Source organism: Pogona vitticeps, chromosome 6 (genome assembly GCF_051106095.1).
Source record: "Pogona vitticeps strain Pit_001003342236 chromosome 6, PviZW2.1, whole genome shotgun sequence".
In the NCBI taxonomy this organism is placed as follows: domain Eukaryota; kingdom Metazoa; phylum Chordata; class Lepidosauria; order Squamata; family Agamidae; genus Pogona; species Pogona vitticeps.
This window is the reverse complement of record NC_135788.1, coordinates 91,109,395-91,128,159: the sequence shown is the minus strand read 5'-3', so window position 1 is coordinate 91,128,159 and position 18,765 is coordinate 91,109,395. Positions and strand designations below refer to the sequence as shown.

General features: G+C 41.4%; 1 protein-coding gene across 2 annotated transcripts in view; it reads left to right on the top strand.

Annotated features, from left to right (window-relative positions):
- The window catches only part of IKZF3 (IKAROS family zinc finger 3), a 62,877-nt gene that overhangs the window by 1,929 nt on the left and 42,183 nt on the right, over positions 1–18,765 (top strand). The window contains exons 1-3 of one of the 2 annotated variants that reach the window (XM_073004225.2): positions 72–160; positions 13,827–13,880; positions 14,326–14,439. In XM_073004225.2, coding sequence (XP_072860326.2) covers positions 13,841–13,880; positions 14,326–14,439 — 154 coding nt within the window. In that variant the 5' untranslated portion in view covers positions 72–160; positions 13,827–13,840. Of the gene's footprint in view, positions 1–71; positions 161–13,826; positions 13,881–14,325; positions 14,440–18,765 lie in introns of those variants that run through there. The other variant, XM_073004224.2, reaches the window with a different exon arrangement.

Genomic DNA, 18,765 nt, shown 5'->3' with positions numbered 1-18,765 from the left:
TAGGATATTCTTCAGAGGCCCAAACTATATATTGAAAATAACCCATAATTAGGGCGAAAATCACTTTAGCATTCCAGTCATGTTATTTAGGAAGCTCTTGCCCTGCAAACAAGACTATGATAAGCTCTTAAAGACATGAACCAAAGCAAGATCATTTAAGGTGAGAAAAGGTCCTTTTTTATTGTTTCCTGCAGTTAATTAATTATTTCTTCAAATAACCTTCTCATTTGTTGTATGTGTGGTAGAAGGGGCTAGGAGTCTACATAATCTGGATCAAATTACAGTGTGCTAGGTTCTTGCTGTAGATGTGACATGTCTCCTGCCTCCAGATAGCTGTGACATCTATTTCTTGTTATTCTGTCTGAGGCAGCAATATTGCAACTCAGTGAGATGCCCAGAAGAGTTTTCACTGGATTTCCATGAAAAGTAGAACGGTCAGGCATCCGATGATGCAGAGAGTACTCGAAAAAATTCTCAATCGTTGTAAAATTTGAAGGCGTTTCACCTAGACACTGCCTTGAATCAACAAGATTTCTTGAATTTCCGCAAAAATTAGAAACTCTGTTTTATTTTTCTTCCTCTTCTTTCTTTTTTGCCTATTCTTTTGTGGAAAAATCTGCAAAATGCTGAACAGCTTAATGCCCTTATCCTGTGCAGGAAAAGTGCTGTTTTGTGCAGAATTGTAATAATTCCGCACAGATCCCTGTTTCTTCTAGAAAAGAAATTACCAGGAAACATCTGAGAAGTCCCATCAGATTTCCCATGAAATTTCTCAGGAGGGAGATGACACACAGCAAAATCTCACTGAGAGAAGAAGGATTTTTCTCTTTGTTTTCCACCAATGGGAAAAGGCTGTGGCATTCACATTCCTGCTATCACTGTACACCCTCTGGTGTCTTCCTTCCATAGGAAATCTAGTTTCAGGTACCAAAACTGTAGTAGCATGTTCTTTGGTTAAAAAGCAATCCAATTTTAGAAACAAGGGGATTTATTTTTTAAGCTGGATTTGTTTGCTATGGTTTAGCTCTCTGGCTTATATTGTTCAAGCATCCAGTTTTATTCATGCTTCCATTTCCTTTTCCTCTAAAAGCTTGAAAATGAGCTTTGAGTTACTGGAAAAGGTGGCTTCAGTATCTAAAACTTTGTTTGATTCACCATGGAAGTTCTTTCAAGATGATATTAAAGCTCTTTTTCAGAATAAAAGGTAAAGGTAAAGGTTCCCCTTGACAATTTTTGTCCAGTCGTGTCCGACCCTAGGGGGCGGCGCTCATCCTGCTCTTCAAGCCATAGAGCCAGCGTTTGTCCGAAGACAATCTTTCCGTGGTCACATGGCCAGTGTGATTTAGACACGGAACGCTGTTTACCTTCCCACCGAGATGGTACCTATTTATCTACTCGCATTTGCATGCTTTCGAACCGCTAGGTTGGCGGGAGCTGGGACAAGCGACGGGCGCTCACTCCGTCGCGTGGATTCGATCTTACAACTGCTTGGTCTTCTGACCCTGCAGCACAGGGTTCTGCGGTTTAGCCCACAGCGCCACCACGTCCCCTCTTTTTCAGAATACACGGTGTTATATTGAAGAATATCTGCTGATTGTGTAAAACACAATGGTCTGACCTGCATTCCTAACACTGTTAAACATAAACAGAGTTTGGCCATTAAAAAAAAACATTTTTGGAGTATAAAACCCAGAATGTCCCAAACACTTGTTGTCCAATGGAGCAACTTTTTCAAGATTTTATCTGCTTTCAAAACAATATCTCTCCCCTCCCACCGCTTTATTTCATCTTCGTAGGCTTTTAGACCCACCTGTGAATCCCTTTTCCATCTCTTTCACCCTCACACAAAATTGTTGATCTGTTTTTCATTCTGTGAGCTCAGATGTATTAAACCTTGAAGAGTGAAAGGAGCAAATACAAGTTCTGTCACACAAATGTGTGTGAGGAAGCCTGAATTATTTCCTCTTTTGTATTTATAACAGAATAGCCTTCCGGCTGTGCTAGAGAATGCAAGTTATCATATTATTAGAAGCAGAGGTCCCTGAAGATGTAAGGACTGTTTCTTTTATGAGTCTGCCTCAGTCTGCATTTGACAGACCAACTTGTATTTCTTTTGTAATTGGTCACCAGGAGCTAAAGATGGCTTTATTTGCATGTCTGATTTCTCAGGCACCTAAGCCATCACAGCTCTGTATGCCAAAAAGAAAACAGTTGCCAGAGGAGAAGATATGCATTTTCTTTAACTTGTGGCCTGATAATTAGAAGATTAAGGTTTGAGTGGAATGGAATACAGAAATGGCGACAAAATGATGAGATGCTTAAACTTATTTCCACTGGTTGCTTTTTAATCAAAATTATACTGTCCCCCTCATACCTGATCTTCTTGGTCTTACAGATTTGTTCCCACAGTTTGTTCCATGAATTATCTAGGGCATTTTTTGCCTCCACTATTCACAAAAGGATTAAACACTGCTTTCACGGCTATTTCTTCATTCATTATCATGTGTTTTCCTTGCCACAGGGACATGTGTCCCTAGACCTTGGGTGTCTTAGTGGGCTGATTAAACAGGGTTTAAATGCATTTTCCATCAGTTTTCTGGAATGGCTGTTATCTTAAACAGTCCCAAGACAACTAGGGAAGTAACATAGGAAGATCTGATCATCACCTTGTTTCCAGCCCTAAGAAGAGCTGTATTCTCTCTAAATTTCTATCTATCCCATACTTCTTGTAGAGTTAAGAGCTCTGTATTTAAAAGAGGAAAAAAAAATTAAAAAAAGTTTTAATTTGACTTTGAGAGACATGACTAGTTGGGAAGAAAAAGATTATGGATTTTAAGAATGTATTTTAAGCTGTGAACTCTGCCTAGAAATCTGGGAATGTGTGAAAGCATGACGTTATTTTTTGTTATGAACAGGCAGTGGTAACTGTAAGTTTTGTTGTCGTCTAATACACCTCATGTGTTTCCCCCAGTCACATTTGTTTACTAGGGATAGTCCCTGTTGATGGTTGCCTGTTCTTTTATATTATTATATCTATTATGCATTTTGAAGAGGCATATCTGAAGTTTAATTTCACCTTCACAGCCAGGGAAAGCATAAGTTAAGCATCAGCAGCAGCAACCCTCCTCCTATCTCCAGCTTCTTGACTTATTTGTTCGAAACGTTGATCCCTTAAAAAGCCCCAAAAACCTTGTTACTGAAAATTGCTATTGTTGATGTTCTTCAAAATTCAACCCACCCCACCTCACACAGCTCTTCCCTAAAAATTATATCTCAGTGTTTGATGAGGAACAATGCATCTTGATTCTTGTGCATCTGCATGTGCCGCAATTATATTTGTTACTTTTCTATACACTGCTTCTTTCCATGATTTGAAGGTGGCATAGGCTATGAGATAGGTCAGATTGAGAGAGTGTGACTGGCTGATGGTTGACTAGTGAGTTTCACAGTTCACTGCAACTAGAACCTAGGTCTCCCAGGTCCTAGTCCAATACTGTAATTACTACACCACATTGGCTGTCCAGTTCTCATAGACACGAGTTGGGCTTGCCATATTCTGGTTCTTCAAATGTGGGCAAACCAATTTGTTCATTTTGTAAATTAGACAGTCCAATTTGCATATAACAGAGGTTTGCATAATCTGCTACTTGGTACAGATTTTCACATTATGCACATTTAGTACCTTTATTGTTGCATTATTTTTCTACCAATATATTCTAGTCTTGGAGTCATTTGTTCAAGGACCACTGATCAGAAGGAGCTAGTATAGTGTGATTGTTAGAGTGTTGGATTTGGAACAGGGAGACATGCATTCAAATTCTTGTTCATTCACAAAGCTCACTTGGCATCCTTGGGCTAGGTAGTGTTTTTAAGCCAAGCCTACTTTGCAGGGTCATTTGCAGGATAAAATGGGGAGCAGAGAACCATGTAAAACACCCATGTACTGTATATTGCTAGCACATATAAATAAATAATGTAATACACATGACATTTCCAATAATGTTCTTATGAGACAGCTGCTATCAGTTTGTACTGCTGGCAAAAAACATATCCTTCTACATATCAATAGGAATACTGCAGGGATCCCTAATGAGTGACATACTGTCACCTGACTTGCAGGAAAACATGCAGGGGAAATTGAAGGCAAGCTGCAGAAATCATTGGGAGGATGGATAAAATAGGGCCATTTACCCCAGAGATGCAGACCGAATCTTTTGTTATTATAATTAGAATCTCTTATTATTATAATTAGAAAACATCCCTGCTTTAACTTTCTTTGCCATATTTGGGTTTTCATACAGACACAAAGGCAAATGCCAATCCAGCATGCCTTCCTTCTCCCCATAGCTACAGGTTTGTTTCGTTGCTATGATGTATTGACCATGAGATTCATAACTCTGCTTGAATACAGTTTCAACATGTAGACTACGCTATCCAGAATCCCTCAACCAGAACTGTCACCAGATTGTGCTGGCTGGGAGATTGTGCGAGTAGTAGTCCAAGAAAGTAACTTTGCTGATCTCTGCTTCCCAATGAGTACAAATATATCAGTTTCCTATGTACATTTACTGATGTGTAAAACCCATTTAATTTAGTAGGACATACATTAATTGATGACAAATCTTGACAGCATCTTAAAAAGTAGAGACATCACCTTGCCAACAAAAGTCCGAATAGTCAAAGCTATGGTTTTTCCTGTTGTGATGTATGGAAGTGAGAGCTGGACCATAAAGAAAGCAGACAGCCGAAGAATGGATGCCTTTGAATTGTGGTGCTGGAGGAGGCTCTTGAGAATCCCCTGGACTGCAAGGAAAACAAACCTATCAATTCTAAAGGAAATCAACTCTGAGTGCTCACTGGAAGGACATATCCTGAAGCTCAGGCTCCAGTACTTTGGCCATCTCATGAGAAGAAAAGACTCCTTGGAAAAAACCTTGATGTTAGGAAAGTGTGATGGCAAGAGGAGAAGGGGACGACCGAGGATGAGATGGCTGGACAGTGTCACCAAAGCTACCAACATGAATTTGACACAACTCCGGGAGGCAGTGGAAGATAGGAAGGCCTGGCGTGCTCTGGTCCATGGGGTCACGAAGAGTTGGACACGACTAAACGACTAAACGAACGACATTAATTTAGTAGGACATACATTGCTATATCTGAGTAAGCAATACAAATAGTCATACTAAAACAAAAACATGTAAAATTAGTTATTCGACATTGTCTGAATCTCTTCCCAGAAATTTAAGACTCACAGCAATCATTAACTCAATAGCAGCAACAACAACAACAACAAGTAACAGGAAGAATATTTTAATAAGTTATAGTCTCCTTCCCCACCCCACTTTTCTGCCAGCGATACCCTTCCTCAAGGCAGTATCTAGATGAGCTCTCAGCTAAGCCTCCTGGAAGCCTGGAGGAATTTCACGGTGCAACTAGACAGTGGAGTTATCCCAGGATGCATGGATCGGGTAAACAGTCTCACCTGAATGTACAGTCTGAGATTTCAGGACAGAAAGCCCCATCAAACCTCAAAGTGACCCTATTTAACCCATTCTTTCCTCTGAGCCTCTATGCCCCCCACATTCTTCCCTCTGTGGGGAGCAGCAGAAACCTGGATATTTTTAAACAATTATTTGTTGGTAAGTGATATGTCACTTCATTGGCTTGCTATTAAAAATGAAACTGTGCTGGAAAGCAAAGAAAAATAATAAGAAAAGGGAAAATAAAATAAAAAGAGATTCCCTCACTTCTTTTTCTGTTTCCTTCTCTGTAGAAATGGGAGAAAGGTGGGTTTATTTTTGTTTATTGGTAGTGATATATTCCTTCATTGTCTTGCCATCAAAATGAAACAGCATGAAATTGTAAAGAAAAAGAAAAAAGAAAAAAGTTAAAAAGATTCCGGTCCACCTCCTTTTCTGTTTTCTCCTCCCTGAGGAGCATCGGAAAGCTGGGGATTTTTTTTAATTTATTGGTAGAGTTACATTTCACTGGTTTGCCAGCCAAGTGACATAGCACTGAATTGTGAATTGTTGGAGGAAACAGCTACCAATGCTGCTTTGGTTCAATACTGGAAATGTAACATGCCAGAAACCAAACCAAAACAGGGCAAGCCTACCCGCACTAAAACAAAAACAAAACCAGTGGACCCTGCCAATGATCCAAAAAGTTGCAGTTAGCCATGGAAAAGGATCAGGTTGTTTCACAATTCCCAGCATGTCATGTAGTTGCTAGAAAATAGAACCTGCTTGTGACAAAAGCAGTCCAGAGTGCAAGATACAGTGCCATGTGATTGCATCATAACTGAAACTTAATGTTTTTGGAAGAAACCACAGACTAGGAGACCCATAGAATCATAGAGCTGGCAGTGACCGCAAGAGATATTCAGTTCAACACTCTGCCAATCCCCCAGGCAGCATTCGTTGCTATGGGTTGTTTTCTATATGCTTTGCATAGAACATTGCAAACAGACTTCTGCAGATTTTGGGTGTTTGCAAAAAGACATGTTCTTAACATTTACCTTTGAAATTGTGGATCGCTTCGCTTGTTGTTTGATCAAAAGCAGAGACTTCTTTTTCACAAACAGCAATAGAACAAAGCATTAATTACACATTTCCCCATTTATCTGTGGTTGTATAGGGGCTAATAGCTTGCCTTCAAAATAATAATAATAATAAAAGTTTGGGACCCAGGCGAGCTGATGATCCCAGCAGGCCAGTGAGAACTAGGCGACTTCTAGAGTGGTGGTGGTGGGCAGCTAAACAGGTGATAGGACTGCAGCTTTCTTTCCCTCCCACTCCTTTGACTTCCCCACAACAACATAAACAGATAATACATTTTGCTGAATGTGTTTGAACTGCGTCTGTTCTGTACTAGGCCCCAAAACGGACCCATTCTTAGGACTGTTGTTATTCTCTTCTCTGTTCTTTTCTTTTTAAAGAAGCCATTCTGGTTAATGCAGGACAGGGGCTGAAACGTAAATTAATAGTAACAGGTCTTTCATTCATCCAGTAGCTTGGGGAAGGGGAATCTTTTGAACAGTAATCCTTGATTTGAAAATGGGGCCATATATTAATTTTAATCTTCAAACTGCTTCCACTTAGAAGCTGAGAGTAACTGAAATCCTTTTTATTTCTAAAATCATAATGTTCCTAGTCTGTCTGGTTTTTAAAAAATCTATATTGAAAGTGTTTTTATTGCTATGTTGTTATGTACCAGTGGGGTCTTGACTTGAGAACTTAATCCGTATTGGAAGGCAGTTCTCAAGTCAAAAAGTTCTCAGGTCAAATCTGCATTTCTAATAGGAATGCATTGAAAACCATTTGATCCGTATCTGCTCTTTTCCGTCCATAGAAACTAATGGGAAGCTGCTATTCCGCCTTCGACCACGAGAGGGGGATATTTTGTTTCTTTTTTTCTTAGGTCAAGAAAGGTTCAGGGAAGGCAGGGAAAATACAGTCCAGGCAGTACCAGGCAGTCTGAAGACTGTCTCCCAATCCACTCTCTAAACGCTGGGAGGAGTGAGGAAGCAGACAGGCACCCTTTTCACTGGCCAACAGTTAACTGAAAGGTCACATTTTGTACTTTCCCTGCCTCCCACGTGGTTTTTTTTCAGTTCTTAACTCAAATCTAAGTATGTAAGTCAAGTCAATATTTTCCTATGAGAGCGATTCTTAAGTCAAAATGTTCTTAACTCGAGCCGTTCTTAAGTCAAGACCCCACTGTACTGTAAAGTCAGAACCAACCTATAGTGACCCTAACAGGACTTTCAAGATAGTGAAATATTTAAGGAGCAGTTTTACCAGTTCCACTCCTCCATAGTTTCCGTGGCTGAGCATGATTTGAACCTAGGCCTCCTGAGTCCTAGTCTGTCACACTGTCAGCACCACCACACCGGGTACCCCTTTGCTATTGAGATTATGTTAATTCTACCAGTGGAAAAAGATGTTGCTATGCTTAATAATTTTACATTTTAAGTTGTCAGGGCTGAAACTTTCTTAGAAATATAACCTGCTGACCTAGATTAAATTATATGGTTATCACTGGTTTTCTAGATATTTTCCTCAAGTATTAAAAAAGTATATTTGTCATATCACATAATTTTCCTCACTTATATTATGTATTTGGCATGTTTCATAATGTAGTTGTTAAGTGAAATAGAAACAGGGGCTTAAATTACAAGTATAACAGCTGTGCCACCTCTTTAAGGAAATCCTATTGTTTAAGATAAAATAGGTTAATCATAAACATCATCAGAAACCTTAATGTCTAGTTTGATCTTTAGAAGCCTGAAAGCTGGGATGTGATCTTGCAGTCGCGAAGGAATGAAAAGTTCTTACGTGTCTGTAAGCTGCCTTCAGTCTTTTTAAGGAGAGAGGCAGGGTAAAATATTTCAAATAAATAATAAATAAATGCCCAGAGGCATTTTGGATCAAACTAGATGATACCTTATATATATTTCCTTTACCATTGCATTTTTTATTGAGCACACTTTATTTTGTGATTGATTTTTAAAATGTGAACATCAGCTTAGTTTGCAGCTCTTATAACTGAGGCACATATTTCAAAAGAAATCCCAGTTAGGCAGAAAAAGTGGCTTCATTGAATGGAACATACATTCCCTTTAACTCTGTCTAGTTTCACCTTCAGATTAAGGTCGACATGTTTTGGAGTCTGACACTGAGTTCCGAACAAGAGAGTCAGCTGAATATTTAGCGCAAATGGAACTCCATGGGACTCCAATGGGTTCACTTGGCTCTCAAAGCACCTTAGAATTCAGAGATGTTGCGTCCATGCTTACATTTTAAATTGTTGGTAAGATATACTGACGTGTATTTCCCACTACTGTATTTCATGAATACTGTACGTTGTGTTTGGGATTTTAAAAATTTGCTCAAGCATGTGTACTTCCATCTTTGCAGCTGTGCAATGGAGGTGATGGAGGAAAGGATGGAGAAAGAAGTAGTAGTCTGCTCCCCCTCCCCCACTCTATGGTGTTTCCTATTCTTTCAATAAATAAATAAATAAATAAATAAATAAATAAATAAATAAATACATATTATGGTACCTGGGTGGAACCTAGCAGGTGTGGAGTCAGAGTCGAGAGAGTGGCATCTGGTTAGGGGCCAACTATTTCTAGCAAGCCCAGGCCTGGCTCTAGCCATTGCTTTACTAGAAACTTGACAGAGGAAACTGCATTACAACAAGATTTCCCTCTAAGCAAGCATTTTTCCTCCAATTCCCACCTAGCCCATTGCAGGTTATTAGTCTTGGATCAGAGAGGCAATACTACGATGTAAAAGGGGAGGAAACAGGAGGTGGTGGTGACGGTGGTTTGGAAATGTCAGCTATCACCGCTCTTATATTCACATTTTGCAGGGGCCCCATATATGTTCCATAAACCTTGGTGGTGAGGCGAGGGAAGCGGTTAACACTTTCCTGCTGTTTCATGTGAGCTGAGTTTTGCAGTTATGTAACAGCTAGGACACCTCTCCCTCTCCCTCTCTTTGTGTGTGTGCATGTGCGTGCGTGTGCAGTGTGTCTCTTAAAGACATCAGATTCTCTGATAAGCAGATTAAAGTAGGGGAGAAGGGGAGAAACAGAAATAGAAAATCAAGATGCAGAGAAGCCATAGTGTCACCATGGAAAGACATGAATATTTGATTAATATCTGTCAGAAAGCAGTCCATATTTTTCTCAGCCATTTATCAGAAGCTAACGAGAAAGCCAGGAATGGCAGATAAACTGTAAGTTAGCAGGTTCATCCTTCCTGATGTTCTCTTGCAGTGTGCTCTGAGTGTAACCAAGCAGCCGAGGGGGGGAAAATTACCTGATTAAGGGTTTTTTTTGTTTTTTTGGTCATTGCTGCTTTGAGGGAATCTGACAAAAAAGAGGAAAGGGTGGAGTTATCCCATTCATCCACCCTAACTAATTTGTTTAGTTATTCACTGGAAAACATGTAGTTTCTGCTCTGGATTTTTCAGCTTTGGGCCTATATCAAATGCAAGACCATATCCTTGCCACAGTGCAATTGATAGTGAGGCCTAAGAGGTTAGTCTCCATTCTTTGACATTGTTTCAGCTTTTGCTGCTAGACTCCACTTAGGTCTCATAAAAATGTAAATACAAAAAGAAATTTTGGATGGACTGGGTGTATTGCCCAGTCTATTGGTGCTAGCTGATAGCAAGAACTAACAGGCCTCAGCCATATATAGGAGGTAATACAGTATGCGGGTTTCTTCAGCAGGCATGGAAAACTTTCCCTGAGAGTAGTAAAACCGAAAAATATAGTGTCCTGGAATAGTGTTTATTTTTCTCTGTGTGTTTCTGAGGTCCCTGAGGTTTCTCAATGGAAGATGAGCTGCTCTGAAATAATGGTTTCCTCACAGTACCAGGCTTGCCTTGGAGTATGCAGCCACAAGAAAATGTTGGATGTGTTCTTGAATACATCCTCAGACTGTACAGGGTGATGATGAAATGCAGTAGGCAACATTCTAAAAATGGCCCAGAATACTTTGCACAAGACATCGGTGGGCAAGCCGATATGAAAATACAGTACTTCCTTATACACAGAAGGTGTCAGGACCACTGCTTCAGAGGTCCTCACAGCTTCATGGTCATCATACATTATTAGAAAGTAGTGGAAAGTTTCCAATTAAGAAGTTGGCAACTTTCCTATGGTGCATAATACCGTAAAGGCTTACTGAGTGTGCTAGGTACTATATACAGTGGTACCTCGCTTAACGAGTGCACCGTTTAACGAAAAATCCGTATAGCGATCCCTTTTTGGGGATCGCTATACGGATCAGCCCCAATCGCCGCACTCGCTTTGCGACGATTGGGGCTCCGGCGGCCATTTTGGAGCCGCCGAACAGCTGATCGGCGGCTCCAAAATGGCCGCCGCATGACCCGAAATGGCCCCTATCAGCGTTTTCGCGACCTCCGTAAGCAAGGGGAGGGCGCGAAAACGCTGATAGGGGCCATTTCGGGTCATCCGGCGGCCATTTTGGAGCCGCCGATCAGCTGATTGGCGGCTCCAAAATGGCCGCCCGACGCGAAAACATCGCTGGAGGGGTAAGTATGCACACTTATTGGAACGCATTAAACTAAGTTTAATGCGTTCCAATAGGTTTTCCTGCCCCGCACAGCGATGTTTTCGTATAGCGAAGGTTAATCCGGAACGGATTAACCTCGCTATACGGGGCACCACTGTATATGGCCCTAGAGCAGACCTGGGCAAAGTGCGGCCTGAGGGCCACATATGGCCTGCGAGCTGCTCCTGTCCGGCCCGCCGGTCGTCGTTCCAGTCCAATGTTCAAACACTTGTTCAAGCCCAAGACAGACTGGATTTCTCTCACTGAACAAACTGAACATCAAAACCATTTATAGCTTTTTGTCTAAAGTTGATCAGTTGCTTATCTTTAACATACCACAAAAAACCTCTTTAGTATTTGTGAAGATTAACAAGTTTAAAATAAAAACAATCATAACATCACTGTTTCATTTTATTTTTAAGTATTATTTATTTATTTATTTATTTATTTATTTATTTATTTATTTATTTATTTATTTATTTATTTATTTATTTAAGTTGGTTCGGCCCCCGAACACAGTTCAGATTTTTCATGTGGCCCCTTGTAGAAATTAATTGCTCACCCCTGCCCTAGAGAGACCCAGTGTTGGGCTGATCATCATGACTTCCACCCTACCTATGGCGGCCAGTGACATAGCAGGCGGTGATGGTGATATTCTGCCCGCCACCCTGGAACACTCATGGAGGTGGAGGAGCTGAGCCCATGTGCATGCTCTCGGGCGCATGGGTGAAGCGGTGGCGGGACCGCGCCCGTCTACACGGGCAGGAGCGCTCCCTCAGCCCTTTGTGCATGAGCAGGAGCACCTGCATGCACGCACGCACGCCTGCCCACGCCTTTGCGTGGGCGCTCGGGTGCATGCGTAAAGGGGGTGGGGGAGCGTTCCTGCTGGCACTGTCATGTGTGCGCGCGTGCAAAGCAGCTGTGGGGAGGGGAGTGTGTGCAGGTGGTGGGAGGTCTGTCTCTGCGGCCTGGTCCAGCTGAGGCCATGGACCGGCACCGGATCGCTGACTAGGGGTTGATGATCTCTGCTCTAGGCGCTTGATCCAGGTCTCCCCTTCTTCCTCTTTCTGTGCTTCTTCAGTTCGCCAGTGGCAGAAGACAAGCAGAGGAAGAGGAAGACCTGTAGTGGTCCCAAAAAGAGTCGCCCCAAAAGATCTTACAAGCCTTGTGCTTTAGCTGGCTCAGAAATGCCATAAAACAACAGTGCTGCAATCAACTTCCAAGCTGACCCTTAAACTCTATGCTGAGGCCACCATGGAGCTGGAGAAAGCATAGGCAATTTGCATGTGTCCCTCACCGAGAAGCAGAGGTGTTGACTTTTTGTGATCTGTCTGCTTCATACTGTGGTCAAGGATAGCAGCAGGGACACAGTTAGGACTCAACCTCTTCACAGACTTTGGGGCAGGGTGAAGTAATCACTCTCCAACCTGGAACCTAGGGGTGGGTTTGAGCTCGCCATAGCCCGGAGGAGAACCTTAATAATTTAAATTTCCAAATAGAATTTGCTGGTAGGCAGGTTAAATCTGTTGCAGCAGAACAAAAGAAAAGAAAAAGAAAACGACCCTCACACACATACACATACAAAACAAATCAAAAAAAGGTCTTGTGGCACTTTTAAATCTAAAAGTTTTGTGCTCTGTAGTTTACTTCTTCGTATCTATCTGAGCCAGAAAAGAGAGAGACTGAGGGCCAATATGCATTTCATGTTCAGTGTGTGTGTGTTGCGTGTTTCTGGTTCAAGTAAAAGTTATATGGGAGATCAGTACAGAACAGGATTTAGAATGGCAATTTCAGGGTTTCTTTTTATGGAGAGGACTGAAGAGAATTAGCCCAATGATTCACAAACAAGGTAGAAACTGTGGAGAGATATGAAGAAAGACAGAGAAGTGGCAGCTTGAAGGTAGCCTGGGAAGATATTCCAGGCCACTAAAAGAAAGTATGGACCAAGTTCTTTAAGGGAGTAAGAAACCTCTGAGAGGTAGAGGTTGGTGTTCCTGGAGGAAAGGTCATGAGCAGGGACTTGTTGGGGGCTAAGGGTATATAATATGGTGTCGGTTAAACCCCAGAAATGGGTTTGAAGTGTTTTAATGCATGCTTAATACTGAGTTCTGAATTTTTAGTTAAATTCCTCTAGCTGCACAGCAGAAGTGCAGGGATTCACAGAGCAGAATAGCTTTAAGTTCCCCAGAGTAGTCCGCCCCTTTTCTCATTAACTGGGACTTACAGCCTCAATAACTCACTCTGAGACTTTTGTAGGAGAAAGAATAACATGTTTCATTACTTACAGTTATGAACAGATCAGTCAGCAAACTGACAATCAGCAACAAATTTCAACTATCTCAAGGGAGGGGGAAAGAGGCATAGAGCAGGGAGGTAAATCTCTCTTTTGAATTCAGAGGCAGGAGGGAACAACAGGTTCGTGCTGGATAGATTGACAGTCACTCCAGCCCAGATAGGCCCCTCCAAGCCAAATGGAAGTTTGCAAATAAAAAATATTGAAATGATACCATATTACTTTTTAAAAATCTGACCTTTCCTGCCTAAGGTTTTTGCCAGCAGGATGCTATGTTTAGTTAAGTTTTTCAAATGCACCTTGATAATTTTAGGTAAAGAGGCAGGTATACTTGGACTAATTGCATTTAGGATGTATTTCTGCCGTACCTGGCCTACTACAGAATTCTCACGGACTATATACCAATTTTAGAGACTGAACTGTTTCTTTGGTGGCCTATTCCAGATTCACCAGCCGGTATGGATCTAAGCCATGGTCGTGAACAGCGAGAACCTACAGGTATTGTGCAATGATGTCTCTTCCCATTTCCTGCTTTTAATGATATACCTGTCTAGTACCCTAGAGAAGAGTCTTATTACAGTACTGTATGTATCAGTAAAAAAATATGTAGAAGAGTAGAAACTTGATCCAGAATGTCTAGTTTTATTTCCAGTTTGGAAGTCTGATGGCTACATATGTGATGATTTCTAATGATCTGATGTTAGTGCCAAAGCATTTGAATTAAATTTGTAAAGCTAGTATGTTGGGTTTGAAACCAAAAGACTGACATTTAAATTCGTTGATGTGAGAGCTTGTTGGGTTGGTTAAGTTATTGTATAGCCTCAGCTTTCCATGTCTGTAAAAAGGGTATATTGAAAACATCTTCTGTTTGTAATTGAATATAAGTGCTCAAATTATTCATCATTATCATAATCCAATCATATCAACTTAAAAATATTTGCAGATGTCCGAGATGCATCAGCTGATGGCAATTCTAATACATCCCATGAAATGGAAAATATGGACAATGGAGAAGACAGAAAGGAATATCGTTTGAGTAATGGCGGAGAGCGAGAAGGTAAAGTGGAAATTGTTTACTTAAAGCTAATCATTTGGTGAAGCAACCTGTGCCACAAAGGGCTGCTGCTTTAATTGAACCAATCAAACAACTTCCCACATTACTGTAAAAATGCCCCTAATTTAATTGGAAATCTTTACTTCTTTTTCACTTTCTGAACTAGCACCTGATACTTTCTTTTTCTTGCCCACCACTTGAGGAAGAAGGATTTATAGTTGGGAGGTTCAGAATTCTCTTCTAAGTGGAGAAGAGAAAGAGTTACTTCAGCAAGGGAAAAGGACAAGCCAGCCTTTAGTTGTTGAAGAAATCAACTAAAGTCAGGTAAAACTCCAGCTTGTGAATCATCTGATTTGGGCTATGCCAAAAGCCACTCTTAAGCCTTTTCTATACCACCTAGATGAAAATGAGGCAAAAATCAGATTATATGCTGCAGGTAACACCTTTGATCAGAGGAGACAATTCCTTATATGGTGATAACATGCAATTGGTACAGAAGGAGGTTTTCATACCTCCTGTAGTTTGCAAACTACAGTAGATTGCTTTGTTTAGTGATTGGTCTTTAGATATGCACACCACTTGTGAAGGTCTGCCTAAATCCTGTCACTGAAACACTAATGAATTTCTGTCTTCTAACGCAGTGGTCCCCAAACCTGGGCCTCCAGATGTTCTTGGACTTCATCTCTCAGAAATCCTGGCCAGCAGAGGTGGTGGCGAAGGCTTCTGGGAGTTGTAGTCCAAGAACATCTGGAGACCCAAGGTTGGGGACCACTGTTCTAATGGACTACAGTATCTATTAGGAGCACAACGATAAATAAAGCAAGGAGTGGAAGCAGTGGGAACTGTTCAATCTGAACTCTGACCTAAAGATAACTAACTGGAGGAGAGCACTAACCTCTGGGTCTTGGAGATGAGAGTAGGCAGTTGTAAAATTTGAATTTCTGTCCTAGCGAAGTTTTGTAAATTAATGGTAAGATATGAAACTTCAGAAGCAGCCACAAAGGGTTTTGGGGGGTGTAGGAACAAGCCTATCTTTACCATCTTGTCTTGCATGCCGTTCCAGTGTGCTGAAACCTAGCAACTGCTGTATAAACTCCTTTGTGTCTCTAGTACTTTCTTTAAATGAGGTTGCTTCTAGATTGAAAGCTGTCCAGATAGCTCAGTGAGTTAGGTATATGGCTACAGAGCCACAGGTCAGGGGCACAGTTTCCCATTATGCAGCCCAGGAAAAAGAGCCAGCCTGTGCAGACTTGGGCAAGCTACGCAGTTCCAGGATGCCCCCAGAAGAAGGGGATAATAAACCACGTATGAATACTCTATCTCTAGAGAACCTTGCAAAAGATTGCCATAAATGAAAATTGACTTTGTTGTTGTTGTTTAGTTGTTTAGTCATGCCCGACTCTTTGTGACCCCATGGACCAGAGCACGCCAGGCCCTCCTGTCTTCCACTGCCTCCCGGAGTTGGATCAAATTCATGTTGGTAGCTTTGGTGACACTATCCAACCATCTCATCCTCTGTCGTCTCCTTCTCCTCTTGCCTTCCCTCTTTCCAAACATCAGGGTCTTTTCCAGGGAGTCTTCTCTTCTCATGAGATGGCCAAAGTATTGGAGCCTCAACTTCAGGATCTGTCCTTCCAGTGAGCACTCAGGGTTGATTTCCTTTAGAATGGATAGGTTTGTTCTCCTTTCATTCCAGGGGACTCTTAAGAGCCTCCTCCAGCACCACAATTCAAAAGCATCAATTGTTTGGCGGTCAGCTTTCTTTATGGTCCAGCTCTCGCTTCCATACATCACGACTGGAAAAACCATAGCTTTGACTATGTGGACTTTTGTCGGCAAGGTGATGTCTCTGCTTTTTAAAATGCTGTTTAGGTTTGTCATCGCTTTCCTCCCAAGAAGCAGGCATCTTTTAATTTTGTGGCTGCTGTCACCATCATGGAGCCCAGGAAAGTAAAATCTGTCACTGCCTCCATATCTTCCTCTTCTGTTTGCCAGGAGGGGATGGGACAAGTGGCCATGATCTTAGTTTTTTTATGTTGAGCTTCAGACCATTTTTGGTGCTCTCCTCTTTCACCCTTATTAAGAGGTTCTTTAATTCCTCCTTACTTTCTGCCATCAGAGTGGTATCATCTGCATATCTGAGGTTGTTGATATTTCTTCCGGCAGTCTTGATTCCGGCATGGGATTCCTCCAGTCCTGCCTTCTGCATAATGTATTCTGCATATAAGTTAAATAAGCTGGGGGACAACATACTATACATCCTTGTTGTACTCCTTTCCCAATCTTGAAATTGTGTACCCTTTGGTGTACACAAGTATAAAGAAAAACTAGACTGAAACAAACAAACAAACAAACAAACAAACAAACAAACAAACAAAACAAAAGGAAGACGTGGAAAAGATACAAGTTGAAGATGATGGCATCCATGAAAACCTCAGTGAACAGGGCATTCAAAGGACACAGTAAAAGTCTAGAAGTTCCCTAGGTCTCTGTTTAGTTTTTAGATATCAGCAGTTAAGGAAGTTGGTTGGTGAATAGAAGGACAGATTGAGAAAGTACTGAGGGTAAAGCAACACACAGAAAAAGGAGACAAGTAGAGGCTGCCCTTTGAACTGAGCAAAATGAACGCACCAGCTCAGCAGTGAAGTGGGTGATAGATGATCATATCTGATGAACCAGTTTGTTTGTGCGAAGTTACTGTTAATTTCAGTTATGATTGTGGAGACGAACTCCTCACTCAGTTATGTCCGTTATTAATTATATGGGAGGAATACTGTAATGTTTGTGTCATAGACACCAAGCTATCCATGAATCTCAAGGTCAGATTGTAATAACTGAAGATTTTTTCCTTCGTGTATTTTCTCTTCTTCCAATGATTTCTCTCCATGAAATGCAGCTTTATTAAAAAAAAATTGCCTTGCACGAGATTTACTCCATCTGCGGACAGATATCTCAATGACACATGAGACCTGTTCTCTCTCTCACTTGGTCATCTTAACACAGCAAGATTGAGGAGATGGAGGCATGATACTGCTATCTTTAGTAGTTACATGGAAGGGGGAATTTTAGCAAGTGAAGCTTCCATGACAAGCTACACCTAATCATTTCTTTCTTCTACACAACTGCTAAAGGTATAATAGTAGCTCTTGTCCTCTTTTTCATGTGGATGGGGGCAGGGCATGGAAGATGCCTCAATATGGACTTGCAGGAGGCACATGATCTTCCCTCAGGTACAACTTTCTCCACACAGCCTGTTTGGCATGCTCAGAGCCAGCACCACCACCACTCTGTTCTATATTAGTTTTTAAATTATTTTTTGCATTAACAGAATTTAGTCCGGAAATGTTGCCTTTATCTCTCCTGTATCTGTGGAGTTAGCAGGACAGCAACTGTCTACACCAAGAGAAGATAAGCAGCTATCTAGTGAGGGAGGCCATGAACTTCCCCTTTATGTCTTCCATGGCAATGTCTTAAACTTAGAGCTTCAACTAAAAAGAAAGAAAGAAAATGTTGGTTTTAATGGGCTGAAGGCATTTTTAAGTACAAGAATCCATTCATATATGTAATATTAATTATGCATTTCACAGGGCATGGAATTCACCTACGACTACACCTGCCCCCCTCCCATAACACCTGCTACTTCTAGTCGAAAGTATTCTTACTTTACTTTGATTGTGGAATAGATACTGCTGGAGTTTTAATGGCCTCACATGCTGCCTGGAGAAGGTGCGGCTAGGAGGGACCTTTCTGGGCTGGGGTGACTATCAATATATGCAGCACTAGCCAATAGTTCTTTCCCTGCCTCTGCATTCAAAGAGAGCCGTGTCTCTCTGTTCCTTGCCTTTTTCTGTCTCTGGTGTCTATTGACGTATGGTGTTGAAAGCAGCCATATTTGCCAGTTTGCTGTTGCTCTGTAAGTAATGGAACTTTTTACTCCTTCTCCTACTAATGTTTCAGAGTTAATTATTGCCCCTGTAAGTTCCAGGAATGAGAAAGGGGGATGGACTACTCTGGGGAACTTGAAGCTATTCTGCTCTGTGAATCCCTGTACTTCTGCTGTGCAGCTAGAGGAATTTAACCAAATATTCAAAAACTCTGCAACAGATACTAGTCTGTGTTTCATTTTTTTTAAGAAATGTGTTCTGGCTACTGCTAGACATTTCCTTCTTGCCCAATAAGAAGAGAATTCTAAGGCCACATGAACAAAATGCTCCCACACACCCCTGAGTCTGTTGTACATATCACAGGACCTGTATTTAGTTTTGTATTCCTGGCTGCCACACAGATCCCCCTTCAACCTGGATTAAAGCCCAACTTTCCTTTCCCAGC